Source organism: Megascapheus bottae, chromosome 1 (assembly GCF_031878675.1).
Source record: "Megascapheus bottae isolate mThoBot1 chromosome 1, mThoBot2.hap1, whole genome shotgun sequence".
NCBI lineage: Eukaryota > Metazoa > Chordata > Mammalia > Rodentia > Geomyidae > Megascapheus > Megascapheus bottae.
The window spans coordinates 70,280,787-70,296,175 of NC_143509.1; the positions used below are offsets into that span (position 1 = coordinate 70,280,787).

The 15,389-nt window shown below is 37.0% G+C and overlaps 1 protein-coding gene across 7 annotated transcripts in view; it reads left to right on the plus strand.

The window, feature by feature from the left end:
• Cblb (Cbl proto-oncogene B) overlaps positions 1-14,873 on the plus strand; it is a 174,138-nt gene extending 159,265 nt beyond the window's left edge. For 6 of the 7 annotated variants that reach the window (XM_090347014.1, XM_090347000.1, XM_090347041.1 and 3 more), the window contains exons 15-19: positions 2,531-2,628; positions 2,745-2,876; positions 5,750-5,890; positions 7,217-7,336; positions 13,443-14,873. In XM_090347014.1, coding sequence (XP_090203140.1) covers positions 2,531-2,628; positions 2,745-2,876; positions 5,750-5,890; positions 7,217-7,336; positions 13,443-13,702 — 751 coding nt within the window. In that variant the 3' untranslated portion in view covers positions 13,703-14,873. The remainder of the gene's footprint in view (positions 1-2,530; positions 2,629-2,744; positions 2,877-5,749; positions 5,891-7,216; positions 7,337-13,442) is intronic. The other variant, XM_090347034.1, reaches the window with a different exon arrangement.
• The last annotated feature ends 516 nt before the right edge of the window (positions 14,874-15,389 follow it).

The window sequence follows — 15,389 nt, forward strand, 5'->3', positions numbered from 1 at the left end:
ACAGTCTGTCTGTCAGGGCTTCGTTTTCCAAAGCGAGAGCCAATGTTCTTCTAATTTCTGCTGTTTAAGACATTTGTTGATAAATAGCACTGAAAGACAAAAGGAATAGCTGCAGGACCATTTGCTGTATGAGAAGAATCCAATGTCTACTTTCTCATTGGTCTAACATTCATTGGAGTGGAGAAAGCATTCCTTTTCATCAAGTCATCAAGGATAAATGTTTACAAGTTTCAGATCCTTTAGCACACATGGGGGGGCGGTCATGGGGCATGAACTTGGCCTGAGCACTGTCCCTGAGCACTTCAGCACAAGGCTACCGCCCTATCCTTGAGCCTGGGCGTTGTCCCTGAGCTCTTTAGCTCAAGACTAATGCCCTACCCTTGGCTAATGCCCCACTTCTTTTCAAGCCCATTTGTGCCCAGACTGGCTTTGAACCTTGATTCTCAGATCTCAGCCTCCTGAGCAGCTAGGATTACAGGAGTGAGCCACCACGCCCAGCTAACAATTTTTAAAAACTGAAATTGGGTGAGCTTTTTTGATGTCCTTGGGAATCTCATTTGTTCATGCCTGGGCGAGTGAAGAGTACAATTTTAACATGCTAAATTTTAATTGTCACATTACAGTGGCTGAGTTTTTGGTGTCAGTCCTCCTGGATCCTAAAAGTACATTTAAATTACAGCCATCATTACCATCTTTTTACTGTGATGAAGAAGTAATAAACGTTGATAATCCCTAGGCTTAATTGTACTGAATTTTTCATCTAATTTGTTCTTGAAAGCTGATGAAGTATCTTCTGTCCTCTCCAGAGCACTCCTTCAGGTTAACCCTTCCTTCCCCTGTATGTGTTCCCTGCCATGATATATCAAGGCAAGTCAATTGTCAATATATGGGCAAATGAAATAGTCAATGAATAATTCAATTTCATTTCAGTAAAAAAAGCCATCATTATTATGAAGATTTAATACATGATAACTATTTTTAAATGAACCATATCTTGCCTCTTAAAGAGAAGTGGCCACCAGAGAGAATAGAAATGAATTGCAGATGAAGCACTCTTGCAGTTGCTCTTCAAATATCCACCATCTCTTTTATTATGTATATAATTTTACTTCATCATGTATATACTTTTACTTCAAGAATTCAGAATGCTTAGAAGAATGAAGGGGAAACTGCTTTCTTTAATTTACAGTTTGATGATGGTTGATTATTCTGTAGCAAGATGCCGACCTGCTAATGGCCGTCTGCTCCTCCATAGGTGTCCATGCCTTCCACTGTCTTCCCCTGTTGCATGTTATCCCTTTGTTCATAGTGTAAGTGTATAGGATCAGTACCAACAGCAAACAGGCTTTGTTTTCCATGAATATTACTTTGTACAGACACCCACATTAAAATATTTATTATGTTCCTAAAGCTACTAGTAAAGTTGTATCAGAGAACCAGTCTTTTGCTCACCTCAGTAGTAACTTTCTCTAGTTAATGCTTATTTAGTAGAAGCACAAGTTATATAAAATATAAGTATTCTGTATCATCAACAAATAATGAAGTCATTAGAACTGTCAAGTATTTTTTGTCTTGGCACATACTTGTAATTTTTTTAAACTCGACAAGATATTATTGAATTTCTCTCATAGAGATGTTAATATCATGTAGTTAGAGCATTCGCAGTGTATCTAGCCCTTGTATGGTAGTATAGTACTGTACTTAATTTCAAATTTTAGATGGTAGTGGGGAAGGAAACTGACTTTTTAGTCTTTTATAAGGTATTTACTTCTGAGTTTCAACTAGAACTAAGAATATAACAATTACTGATAGTTTCCAGAAAAGGGGTGTATATTTATTTTTAAACTTTCTTATAGGAACAAGGATGCTAGTTCCCTCCACCAACCAGATAGAAGGTGCATAACTTCACAAACATTGATACCCTTTCTTATGACATGGTCCCCATTTCCTTCCCACCCTGCCCTGGCTTATCTTAATTTCCCCCTTTCCCTATTCAATTTCAAATAATCAATTAAGCACATATAAAATATATCAGATAACAAGGTGAAATATTGTAACAATATGAGATAATCAAGGGATGGCAAAAGAGATGAGAGATAACAGTACATTAAGAACAACAGTCATTCATTATATGGCTTATGTTTCTATATCCTAGAGATCCTTTCATTTAGCGTCATACTATATGGCCTTTTGTATCAAGGTTTTGCTCTATTGCAAATCTCTGCTAGGAGAGCCCAAGGTTTCTACTGATTATGACAAATGAGGGAAACCATTGAACTATGTTCCTTTGAGTCTGGCTTACTTCACTTAATATGATTTTTTCTCTTTCCATTTCCTTACAAATGGGGCAATGTCGTCCTTTCTAACAGCAGCACAGAATTCCATTGTGTATAAATACCACATCTTGTTGATCCACTCATCAACTGAGAGAAATCTGGGTTGGTTCCATATCTTTGCTATGCATAACCAGTAACTTTTAAATGGACTTTCAGATCCTGAAGTGACTCATGCTCTCTGATCTCTTCTCTAGGTCTTGTGATAATGGTCATTGTCTGTTGAATGGAACACAGTGTATGTCTTCAGAGATGAAGAAATCAAACATCCCAGAGTTAGGCATCTATCTAAAGGGTATGGATGGCATAGATTTTTCTTTGTGATCCCCATCTCATTGGTCAGAATTTAGAGGGGAAATTCCACACCATTGTTATACTGAAAATACATGAAGATTTTGTGTTATCCTCTAGGAGATGTTTTTGATTCAGCTTCTGATCCAGTGCCATTACCAGCTGCCAGGCCTCCAACTTGGGACAGCCCAAAGCATGGTTCTTCACTCAACAAGACGCCCTCTGATTATGATCTTCTCATCCCTCCATTAGGTTGAAATTTTAAAGACATTTTGAACAACCCTCTCCCCCATCTCTTCTCTCCATATTTGCATTATTGCAACTAAGAATTCACTGTGATTACAGATGCACTGGGCTATGAATTTGTTTAAAATGAGAGTGGGTTCTCTGGAGCATGCTGACTTCCATGTTTACATGACCATTGCTTTATTTACATGTTTAAAACAAAAGAGATGTGTGGCTTGTGATAGAGTTCTGACCGAATATACTTAAGGCCTAGTACCACAAGAAAAGAAAATGTGACTGAAAACATGGCATATTAGATGATTTTAAGCTGTGAAATTAGAGATAACTCTTACAGTATTTTTCTTGTGTTGTGTGTATCTCTATTTTGATTTTTTTCTCATTTATCAAAAATTAAGAGCACCTGCTGTTGTGGGATAATTATTACAACTACAGCACATTCATAGGTTCTCAGTTTCTTTCAAACCTTGTTTGCGAACTCAAGTGAAGGTACACTTAGTTATAGCCCTATGTTAAAGTTTGCTGACTCCATTGTGACTGTTAATTTTATTTTGGGTTCTCATGCTCATTTTAGAGGAAGAAAAGTAAAGTCTCCACCCCTTCAATGAGTTCACAGTAATAAATTTCCATAACATAAAATAATGTTTAGGTGGGATGCGGTAGCTCATGCCTGTAATCCTAGCTACTCATGAGGCTGAGAACTTGTGCCAGTTCAGGCACAAGAAAGACCTGAGATTTTTTTTGTTGTTGCCAGCCCTGGGTCTTGAACTCAGGGCCTGAGCATTGTCCTTGGGCTTCCTTGAAGCTAGCGCTCTATCACTTGAGCCACAGCACCACGTCCAGCTTTTTTCTATGTATGTGGTACCAAGGAATCGAACCTGGATCTTTGTACATGCTAGGCAAGCACTGTACTGCTAGGCTAAACTCCTGGCCACATACCTGATACTCTTTTTTTCATATATTTTTATTATAATTAATTGAAGGGTTACATTATATTCACCAGATAAAAGGTGTATTACTTCACATACATTGATACCCTTTCTCATGTCTTGATCTCCATTTCCCTCCCCCACCCCTGCCCCTCATCTTGTTTTCCTCCCTTCCCTATCTGACTTCAAATAACCAAATACGCGTATATACAGTATATCAGATAACCAGGTGAAATACTGTAACAATATGAGATAAGTGGGGCCTGGCTCAAGACTAAGGAGGTAGTCTTGAACTGAAGAGCTCAGGTCCAACTTCAAGCCCCATGACTCACAAAAGTAATAATAATAGTAATGATGATAATAATGTTTGGGGCTGATAATGTGGCTTAGTGGTGAAGTGCTTGCCTAGCATGCATGAAGCCCTGGGCTCAATTTCTCAGTACCATATAACCCAAGCAAGTAGAGCACTTGTCTAGTGTTCTTAAAGCCAAGAGTTTAACCCTCAGTACCATCAAAGCAAACAAATGTAATAGCCATCAGCAGGTAATGAGTGAGCATGGTCTAATGGTGGCGCTCACTCCAGCTTATCTCCTCAACCTTCCTCTAGCTACCTTATGTCCTTCATTTTTTATACATACTGTTCCTTGAGCAAGGAAGCCCCATCCTTTAATTTCATGAATAAATGTTTTTGGACACTCTGACATTATGGGCTTTCCTGTTCATTATAAGTTCACAAAAATGCTCTTTGTTTGTATATATTTTCTCTTTCAAAGAACATACACACATATACACACACATATCATGGAACCAACCAAACATCTTTACCCACAGGTGAAGTGAATCACACTATTTATGAATATTTTGTGTCACCTTTCATGGAATCTAAGCTCCTTTGTCACAACTTTTAGTTTTTGATCCTCATGATACTCAGTTGCCTAGTATGGTTTCTTGATGTTTAAGTGCTAGAAAAAGTTTTGAATGTGATAGTGTGACACATGTCTAAAGACTAGAATAAAATATTTAGATATTTTAAATTACAAAAATATTTATGATAACTAGAAAGCCTCTGAATATTTTTGTTAGAAATGCTCAGTGGATGGTGAAATCATTTTTTTAAAGAAGTCTTTATGTTTACATCATTTAACTTTAATGCATATAAATTTTTATTATTGGAATATGGGTGCATATCAAATACTTTGGAAAGCTATATTAAGCACTTCATTTTATTTTATTTTTTTAAATAAGTGTCTGAATACTGCAGATAGAATAGTAAGAGATGCAGGGAAAAAGTTGGTAGACACAAATCCATATTACTCTATTTTATATTTGTTTGAAAGCAAAGAGAAGTATTAAGTTTTACAGATTACAGTAGGAAAGTATATATGTAATGATGCTTTAAGAAAAGACAGTTAAGTAAAAAAATATAATCCCCTGGTCTAGGTACATTTTCTGTTTTTTTGATAGTGAATCAGAGACATTTGCAATGTTACCTTAAATGAATTAAAATCCAGTGGAACAGAGTTTCTGAGGGAATCAAAACTATAAGTACACGGTGTGATTTTATAGTTAGAGGCTATGAACTCTTTTTGTTAACAGAGATTTCTGTTTGGCTGGTTATGACTGATTAAAACAAAATTTAGTCCAAAGTTTCAGTGTCCTCCCAGTATTATTTATAATTATTACAAAGAAGCCTGAGCTCTTTCATAACCCTCAAGGATGTTTTTGTAGATGGACCTAACAGGTAGAGTTTGTATGGGTGTATTTGAATGTATCTATGTGTTTGTGTGTGTTGTCTCCAAACATTAGCACAAAATAACGATATTTTCATCAAAGTCAGCAAACTGCAGCATAAATCCTGCAAGTGAATTGCATCCTAAACAGAACTGTTTTTGCTTGCTGCAGTGTGTTTTGAGCAGTGCAGTTCTATTGACATGGACCTTTGTTTTCACACAGGTGAAGATGCTTTTGGTGCCCTTCCTCCCTCCCTCCCACCTCCTCCACCTCCGGCCAGGCATAGTCTCAGTGAACACACAAAACCTCCTGGCTCCAGTAGCCGACCCTCCTCAGGACAAGAGCTTTTCCTCCTTCCTTCAGGTAGGAAGTTAATAAACCAAAGAAAACATTTTTTTTTTAATTACAGTGAGAGTAGTTCTTAAAATTCTTAAGGTGATGAGATTAGCAATTTACGCTATCTGAAGGATATGACATCTCAGCAGATAAAATTTCAGTATTGCAATTTCTTTGAAAATAAAGATTTTCAAGGGTCAGAGGTGAATATTTCACATATTATTTGGCCAAGTATTTAATACCTTACACTATTTGAAGAGATTTAGTGGATGAGTTGGGTTAACAATCCTTTGTGGTAATTATAGGATTTCAAGGGGAAATGGAATTGACAAAATTTAACACAGTTTTAAAACAAAGATTAGCCAAACTCTGCATTTACTACTATTTATTAACTACTGTTCAGTCAGTGATACCTTAGTGCAGAATAATGATAAATATACTCCAAGTGATATTTGAGATTTGCTTTGAGGAAATAGTTTAACTTAATTAAAAGAATACGATAATTATCACAGAAAAAAGAGGTTGAATTTTCTTATAATATTATATCAAAAGCCTAACTAAACCTAGGTCTTTAGTGGGTCCAGCCTGCCAGCCTTTTCTATGGAAGTAAATTTCAATTTTCAGGGCAGTTTCTGCACAGGAGCCTTGTGGCTCCCACAGGCTTAAGGGGAAGCCAAGCAGAGACATAGCTCCATTCTTCTTTTAGGTTTCCATTTTTAGACTTTCATGTAATATTTCTTTTGGCAAAACAGTAATACCTAGTGCTGTACATGAGCCATCTTTTCTGGAAAAGCCAGTCATATCTTAACAAAAGCTGGAGTTCCTAGCAAAAAGCTTCATGATTCCTTGTCTCCCAACCCAAGGCAACCACTAGTACATTCAGGCTTTTTTTGCCCTGCTACACAAAGGCATCTTTTGTGCTAGTGGGTGAGTTGAAAGAGGTGCGCCTCTTGTGACTCAGAGCCAGGACTAAACTTGAGGAATGAATCAAGGGCAGCATTACATCTTGCTCATAATCTTTACTGGATGTCTTTGTGCAGTGAGCAGATTATACATCACTGGCAGCCGTTACTCCACTTCCTGTTTACTGATATGTTCACCTCGCATCTCTTTTGAGGTTCTCATACAATCTTTTTTTTTTTTTTTGTCAATTGTGGGGCTTGAACTGAGGCCCTGTGCACTATCCCTGAACTTCTTTTGCTCAAGGCTAGTGCTCTGCCACTTGAATCATAATGTCACTTTTATGTGGTACAGTGAGCTATAATATTTAGAGAGAAATCTCTAGAATTGTTTTTCCTTAAACCAATAAATTGAGATCATCCCTTTAATTTTAAAAATGTTTTTATTTTAAAGATCCCTTTTTTGATATAGCAAGTGGCCAAGTTCCTTTGCCTCCTGCTAGGAGATTGCCTGGAGAAAATGCCAAATCCAACAGAGTATCACAGGAATATGACCAGCTTCCGTCATCTTCAGGTGAGCTGGCTAATAATAGTAAGAATAACATTTTAGGTTTGCATGGTTGGCTTTGTGCTGTTCAGAACACTTTTCTTCATCTAATGTATAATTTTGCCACCTTTGCATTTTAATTATATACCCACAAAGCTGCCTTAGGGAAAAGAAAAAAATCAGGCTTAATATTGTCTTTTATTAGTCAGTGAGCCTTGTCAAGATTTATTCATTCTCTAACTTTTGTTTCATCATATCAGATTTAGCAAAAGGGAAGAACATGCCTTTGTATATTAAAATGCCATATTCTTATTTCTCCATTAAGAAAAAAATCGCTTTAGAATTAATTCTAGCACCACACCAGTATTACTATTAAGTAAGCTATTAATTCCCATGGCTTATTTAAAGCCACTGTGCATTGCTGTACTGCCAGTTATCCAGAAGGCTATTGAAACCATTAAATATGAGTTCTGGGTATATTGTTAGCAAATAAAGACTTTGTTTCCTTAGGAGTCCTTCTCTGATTCTTTTTTTAAAGCAGCTCCCTAATGTCCTGCAGTTACTTTACACGTTCTTTTGCTTCATTTTTTCAGTACTTGTTACTACCTGATATCTCATTATTCATTCATTTGCTTGACTATTGTTTGTCTTCCTTGCTAGAGTATTAATACTTTGCAGGTAGGAGTATCACTAAATACCTTAGTCAGCTCAGAGTGATATAATAAAATACCATAGTCTATATGGCTTGGCCAAACAAGCATTTATTTCTCTCATTTCTGGAAGCTGGCATGTTCAAGATCATGGTGACAGCACGTAATGTCTGAATAAGGACCTGAATCTTCTTTGCACGGTTGTAGGGACTCATTGTGTCCTCACAAGTTTGAGGCAAGACTGTGGGTTTTGTTTTGTTTTTTCTTTTAAGAAAATAACTGACTTGTAAAGACTCCACCTTGCTCACTCCCAAATTCTTTCACATGGGGGATTGGGTTTCAATTAAGAATGATCCAGTGAGGAGACTCAAACATTTGATCCCGTATCATAGTCCTGGATTGTTCATAATGCCTTCTTATGGTTCTTGGATGGATAGATAGATGATGGGTAAATAGTAATGGATAGAAGTGGATAGGCAAGTAACAGGAAGAAAGGAAGAGTAGCTCATATCTATGTGAAGCTTAATGAAGTGTTATAAACGCTAGTTTTGTCTCATAATAAAGTGTGTTATGAGCACTACGTTTGTCTCATATTTGTAAAAATGAGAAGTATTTCAGAGATTTTGTTTTGTGATTTCGGAGATTTTGTTTTTAAGCTTAAGCTTCAATTCATAGCAGTAGTCAGATATTTTGTAGTAACCTTTGAACCCAGATAATTTAAGGAGGTTCTTTTAGAAAAAGTAGCATACTAGGTAGTTCCAACTTTAGCTCTACATGAGAGAGGCAGAACTCCCTTTTCAGGTTTTCAAAGTTTTAACATGTGTATAAGTCAGAAAAAACAGAAGGTCTTACCAATTTTCAAGTTCTGGTCCGTGTTCTCTTTTTTATTTTACTTGTAGTTGCTCAGAGGTTTCAGATGTATGTAGGTAGACTGGAGTTCTAGTAAAAAGAATAGATTTGATGGCAACACATGAAACTCAAGAAGAAAAATTATAGCCTTCATAGAAAAATCGAATCCTTTCAGAAAATAATGTTAAATACAGCTTTGAAAGTTACTCATTTAGAATACTATATTCAAATACAAGCTATGGATTAAAACAAATGTGTTGGTTATGGAAAACCTTGACTGTTTGCTGTGTAATATGAGCATGTCTTGAAGCCTGAAGAACATTGCTCACTCACATACATGAGGTCAAATAGCATGCAATTCATTTTTAAAAAATTTTTTTGGTCAGTGGTATGACTAGGACTCTGGGCCTGGGTGCTGTCCCTGAGCTCTTCAGCTCAAGGCTACTGCCCTGCCTCTTGAGGTGCAGCTCCATTTCTGGTTGTCCGATGGTTAATTGGAAATAAGAGTCTCACAGACTTCAGTGCCTAGGCTGGCTTTGTACTGTGATCCTCATATCTCCGTCTCCTGCTTAACTGGGATTACAAGCTTAAGCCACCATGTCCCGCTGCAATTAATATCAACTCTGGAAATTTCAGGAAGCACTGAGCTACGCAGGCCTTGCTGAAATGTCCCAAATTACCAGTTACCAGGAGCTTGAACAATTATCTAAGTAATGAGTACCAATTACGGCTCTGAGGGCTTTGGCTAGTTGAGGGTTTTGGCTAGTTGTAACATCAAGTGCTTCAAAGCTACTCCCTAAACTCTGTGAACACAAACCATAGAGATAAAACAGGATACACACACACACACACACACACACACACACACACACACACACACACCTACCTTTCCAGCATATTTGGCTAGTTGTAACATCAAGTGCTTCAAAGCTACTCCCTAAACTCTGAACACAAACCATAGAGATAAAACAGGATACACACACACACACACACACACACACACACACACACACACACACACACACACCCCACACCTTTTCAGCAGAAGCTGGCCTTACTCTGTGAGGCAAATCGTCCTGTTCAAACCTTGAAATGGACAAATCTGTGAGACTCTTAACTACTCTCCAAAGTGAAATGATGTTGTGGCTGAAGTGGTAAAGTGCTAGACTTTAGCAAAAATCCCACTCAGGGATAGGGCCCAGGTCCTCAGTTTAAACCTCAGGAACACCAGTCCCCTCTCAAAAAAAAAAAAATTAAATTAAAAAAATAACAAAACATTGAAACTGGGTACCAGGTACTTTCAGGATTTTGGTAGCCTTATTTTTCATTAAGTAATTTGTTTTCATTAAAGCTTTTCAAAATGATTTAATAAAAATTCTGATTTGATTGCTGAAGCTTGAAGGTTAAATTTTTATCATATAAATAATTGCTAATAATTTGTGTACACTTTCTCTGAGAAATATTTCTAAAGAATTTGGAAAAAGCTATTTCATTGAATTTCGAAATAGTTATTATCCTCTTATCTAAAAAAGACAAATGAAAATGTTCTTTCAAATACTTCACAGTTTTGGGTTTTTAATGTAATAATTGGTAGTTAATTATGTCATATAACTAATTCATGAAAAGTAGGGTTTTCTGGCTTGTATTAAATTTGCATAGGTCTGTATTGGGGAAGATTTTTTTTTGAAAATTTCTTTCAATTTGTTTTTTCCTTCTAAGATATATTTTATCAATTCATGCTCAGCCTTAGCCTTGGAGAAGACTTTAATTTTGTTAGAATTTAAATTACAGTTTAAATTCACACTTAAAAACAGTGGTACAGTTTTTGTATGACTTCTATTGAATAATTTTATTGCTAAATATACCAACAAAATTAAGGAGATCTCATTATAAAAGGAAATAAATAGCAATGTGCTTTCATTTAGACTAAAGGAAAAGTGATGAAATGCTGAGTGAATTTTAAGACCAGTAGTTAGCAGCTAACCTTGTGAAGATCTCAATTGGAAATTATGGATTAACTGTACAAAAGAATTAGAATTGTGCAGTGTGTAAATCATTAGTGATAAGAAAAATTAAGGTAAATTGTTTTTTAGATTATGTTCCATTTCATTTCAACAAAGGAAATCACAGTGTTGAATTTTACCACAGTTCCAAGTCAGGAAACACTTCTGACACCACCAGTTTTAAATGGTTTTCCTTACAAACCTAATAATAATACAGTCTTTCATGACTCCTTTCTAGATATAATCAAAGCACAAAATATGTAAAGGTACCTTATTCATACTTTTGTGAAACTATGTTAAATCAAGTATCTTTGTTTTAGAAATTCTTACCATGTTTTTCTGTTGTTAAAAGATATCAATAGATGACAGACTGTTATTTCAATTTTTTTAATGTTAAATCCTTAATTAGTATATTTTCAACTCTGCTGAAACAGTGTCACTTTTACCTTTTCACTATTAGAAAAGTGTAGACTCAATGCTTCTTTTTTTACATTTGATTTTTTTAAACTTTTTTTTACAGGTAAGTTAATAGTAGTAGCTAATAAGTAGCTTCATGGACTTAAAGTGTTTCTGGTGCATGCGAGTTTTCGGTAGACACAAGTTTAAGAAAACCCTGTTTTCAGGGTGCTTTGGTAATTTTGTTTATTGGAGCTTTATTTCAAGTTGTGTTTTTTGAGAGAGTAGTTTTCTAAATAACCAAGTTTAGTCCATCTGCCTTCATGCAAGAAACACACACACACACACACACACACACACACACACACAAAACAGAAAAAATAAAGAACTGTGATCAGAAAAATCAGTTTAGGAATAATTGCAGATCTAAGTCCTCTTTATTGAACTAACATGGATTTCTCTTTTAATGTGATCTCTTTGGCTTTTTAAAGGAAAATGTTTTTATTTCTTTAACTGCTCCTATTATATAAGTGGGTAAACATGTGGGGGACTTGTAAAAATTTGAGTGAATTCACAGGAAAATTATTGAGTGAAATTACCATGTGTAGTTTTTAACAATGGCTTGTTTACAATTGTTGCATTACAAGTTAGTCATCAAAGTCAATGAATTTTAAATAAATTTGCCTCATTATACAGTGAATGGATGAAGTTGAATGCATCAGTTATGCCAGACAGATAAAAACATAGTTTATCTAGGGTGGTAGAAATTCAGATTTCTCAAAAGTGGACCATGCGATTAGTTGATTCATTTTATAGTAGATTAACAAGGATACGATCCCAAGTAGCTGTGATTACTATGATATTCAGAAGGCATTTTCAACTTTGCTTTTCATGGGAGTTCTTCATTTCCAAGTTTCTGTTTAGTTCTGTTTCAAATTCTTTATTTCTTTGCTCAGTTGCTCGTTCATATGCCTACATTTTCATCCTAATTTTGCTAAGATGTTTATCTGTATTTATTTGAATGTTATTGGGATTTTTAATAAGTCTTTTATTTATCAGCCATTATCTAACCATTTCAATTTCATTGGAATTTATTGCTATAGTTACTGTGTGCTTTTAAAAGTGTCTGTATTACTTTGGTTTCAAATTTCTGGAATACTCCATTGAAATTTGCACATCTGCTGGATCAGATACCTCCTGTCACTTTTGTAAGATGGCTTCCTTATTAAGGGGCTCTTACAGGCCGATTGTGTGTGTGCGTGTGTGTGTGTGTGTGTGTGTGTCTTAGTTTAGCTAGTAGTGTAGTGATTCTTGCTGGGCTTCATGGTATAGTACCTCTGCTAAGAGACGGATTGTGTCTGTGGGTCACTTGAGTGGGGACATGAAGCAAATGAGGGGTGGTGTAGACAGGAGTGAGTACAAGTAATCACTGTGTATAGACTTACAGTAGAAGTGGTGGCTCCTGTGGGGTAACAGGATGTCTTCAGGCAGTTCTAGCTCTACTATTGGCAAAGGCCCTGACCATACCAGCAATGCTGAGGGCCAGATACAGCTCAGGGAGAGACAAAGGCAAAACCACAGTACCCCTCTGTAGCTTTTCCATGCCATCACTGAGGAAAGGAATCTATGTGGCCAAGCCGAGGGACAATAATTTTGATAGTTTAGACAACAGTTTTGAGGATTCTTATTCCTCCTCCTCCTCCTCCTCCTCCCCTTCCTCCTCCCTTCACCTACCTTGAAGGAGGAAGTCAGGAATGAAAAGTGGGAGTTCTTCAGTAAAACTATTACCTCAACTTTCTAATTTTTCCAAATAGGTATAGCTACCTCAACTTCCTAATTTTCAACTTGGGGTAATCTGTACTTACTACCATTTAAAAGTTTATTTGAAACAGTAGTAAAAATAACTTTGGAGGCCAGGGGTTTGGCCTAGTGGTAGAGTGCTTGCCTAGCATGCAAGAAAGGCCCAGGTTCAATTCCTCCGTACCACATACATAGAAAAAAAAGCCGGAAATGGTGCTGAGGCTCAAGTGGTAGAGCTCTAGCCTTGAGAAAGTCCAAGGACAGTGCTCAGGCCCCGAGCTCAAGCCCAGGACTGGCAATAAATAAATAAATAACTTTGGACCTGAAATAATGCATAAGTACTGAAACATAAAACAGTGAATTGTTACTGTTATGTTCCAGTGTCTTCCTTTTAACTCACTGTTTCATTGATATCTTTGTTCACAATCCCCGCAGATGCCTCCCAAGCACCAGCCCGACCCCCCAAACCACGACCCCGCAGGACGGCACCAGAAATCCACCACAGAAAACCCCATGGGCCTGAGGCAGCATCGGAAAACGTGGATGCAAAAATTGCCAAACTCATGGGAGAGGGTTATGCCTTTGAAGAGGTGAAGAGAGCCTTAGAGATAGCCCAGAATAATGTGGAAGTGGCCAGGAGCATCCTCCGAGAATTTGCTTTTCCTCCTCCAGTCTCCCCACGTGTAAACCTATAGCAGCCAGAACTTTGACACACCAAAATGCAAAGCAGTTGGCAGATACTCCAGGAGCATGAGAGGAGAGGCTTGAGGTGAATTCACAAGCAAAGGAGCTTCCTCCTCGTGCTACATCTTGGGAAGGGAGCCCTAGAGCAGCTTCTCTGAAGACTGTGCTTGCTCAGGATGTCCAGGATGTGGCTTCCTTGTTTTTTGCTAGCCATACTTTGAAATCAGGGTTAAACTGACAAAATAATTTAAAGACATTTACTGCTCTCAAACTTTTGAATCTGTGAAATGCTTTTCCTTGTTTACACGTTGGCGAAGTTGCAGTTGGTTTTGGTATTTTGTTTGATTCTGTACTGTGCTCCTGACACCCTGGGTGGAGCTGTCAGGTCTGCTGTAATGTCTCCCATCACCTCGCTTAACTGTCCCCGTCAGTAGCGAGAGAGACTCTTCTTCATCCTTCTGCACCCGATCCCCAGCCCAGGTCCAATTTCATTTCTCCCATTTCCAGATGTGTTGAAGGTTCTGATTTTCAATGTATCAAACTAACGCAAAAAGAAAAAAAAAGTGTGTGTGTGTAGTCTTCACTACTGAGTCTTTTCTTTGGAAATGATCACTATTGAGAAATGGGAAAAACCTGATTGTAAAGCATTTATTTGTCAATAAACTGCCTTTTACAAGGCCTTTTTAAAAAAACAACAACAAAAAAAATGTTCAGGAAGTTCCCATGGTAGTTTTTTTTCTTATACTCATCTCTGTCACGATGCTATGAAAATCTGAAAGACAGAAAGCAGCCGCTGTACCCTACAGTGCTATACTGAAGGATGTAATGAGGACTCCAGATATGTAGACTTCTTTTGCTTTCAGGCTTGCAGAAGGAGACAGCCATCTTCCTCAAATATGCCAATAGGCTTCAGACAAATGGCATGAGCCTTTCCTTCCCAAAATGGAACCATTTCCGTGTGTGTGTGGTGTGTGTGTGTGTGTGTGTGTGTGTGTGTGTGTGTATATGTATTCACACCCTGGTTCCTAAGAGCTATGGGCTCTCCTTCACATTGCACTGTTTTGTGCCAGGGCTACTGTCAAAATACATATGTACATATTTTTGGCAAAGTTCTTAGAAATCTTTTTCTCTCTCATCAAATCAGGATCCATATTTCATTTTTACATTTTTCTCATTCATGGCTCCATTCGACATCCAATCCAATAAAAAAAAATGAACATAGGTTTACTATTTGTGTGTGTGGGCACAGTGGCTGTTGGTCCTTCAGAAACCTGTGTCATTAGTTTAAATAAATCTAGAAATATGTATTGTGCATCTACAATGTGCTTGCACACTTACGCACTGTGTTTATAAAGCACAACCCCTTACAAGCAGATTGTGACACATATTGCTCCATTTTGATAGGTATTATTTTTTATGCCAAAAGTGTCTGATGGATGAAATCGGGAAAGTTTCATTCAAGCTTCAGAATTTTACAACAATTTGATTTATTTTGTTCTTAATAACTCAATGGAGAAATTAACGAAATTATGTCTGTATAGAATTATTGAACCCCACAACAGTTTTCTAAATATGGACTTATGGAGACAGCCATGTTGATCAGGTGAGAGAAACTAATGTATTCTTTGCAAAGTGATACTTGACTTGCCCTTAGAAGTGTGGCTTTGATGGGATAAGATACTTGAAGACTCACAGGAC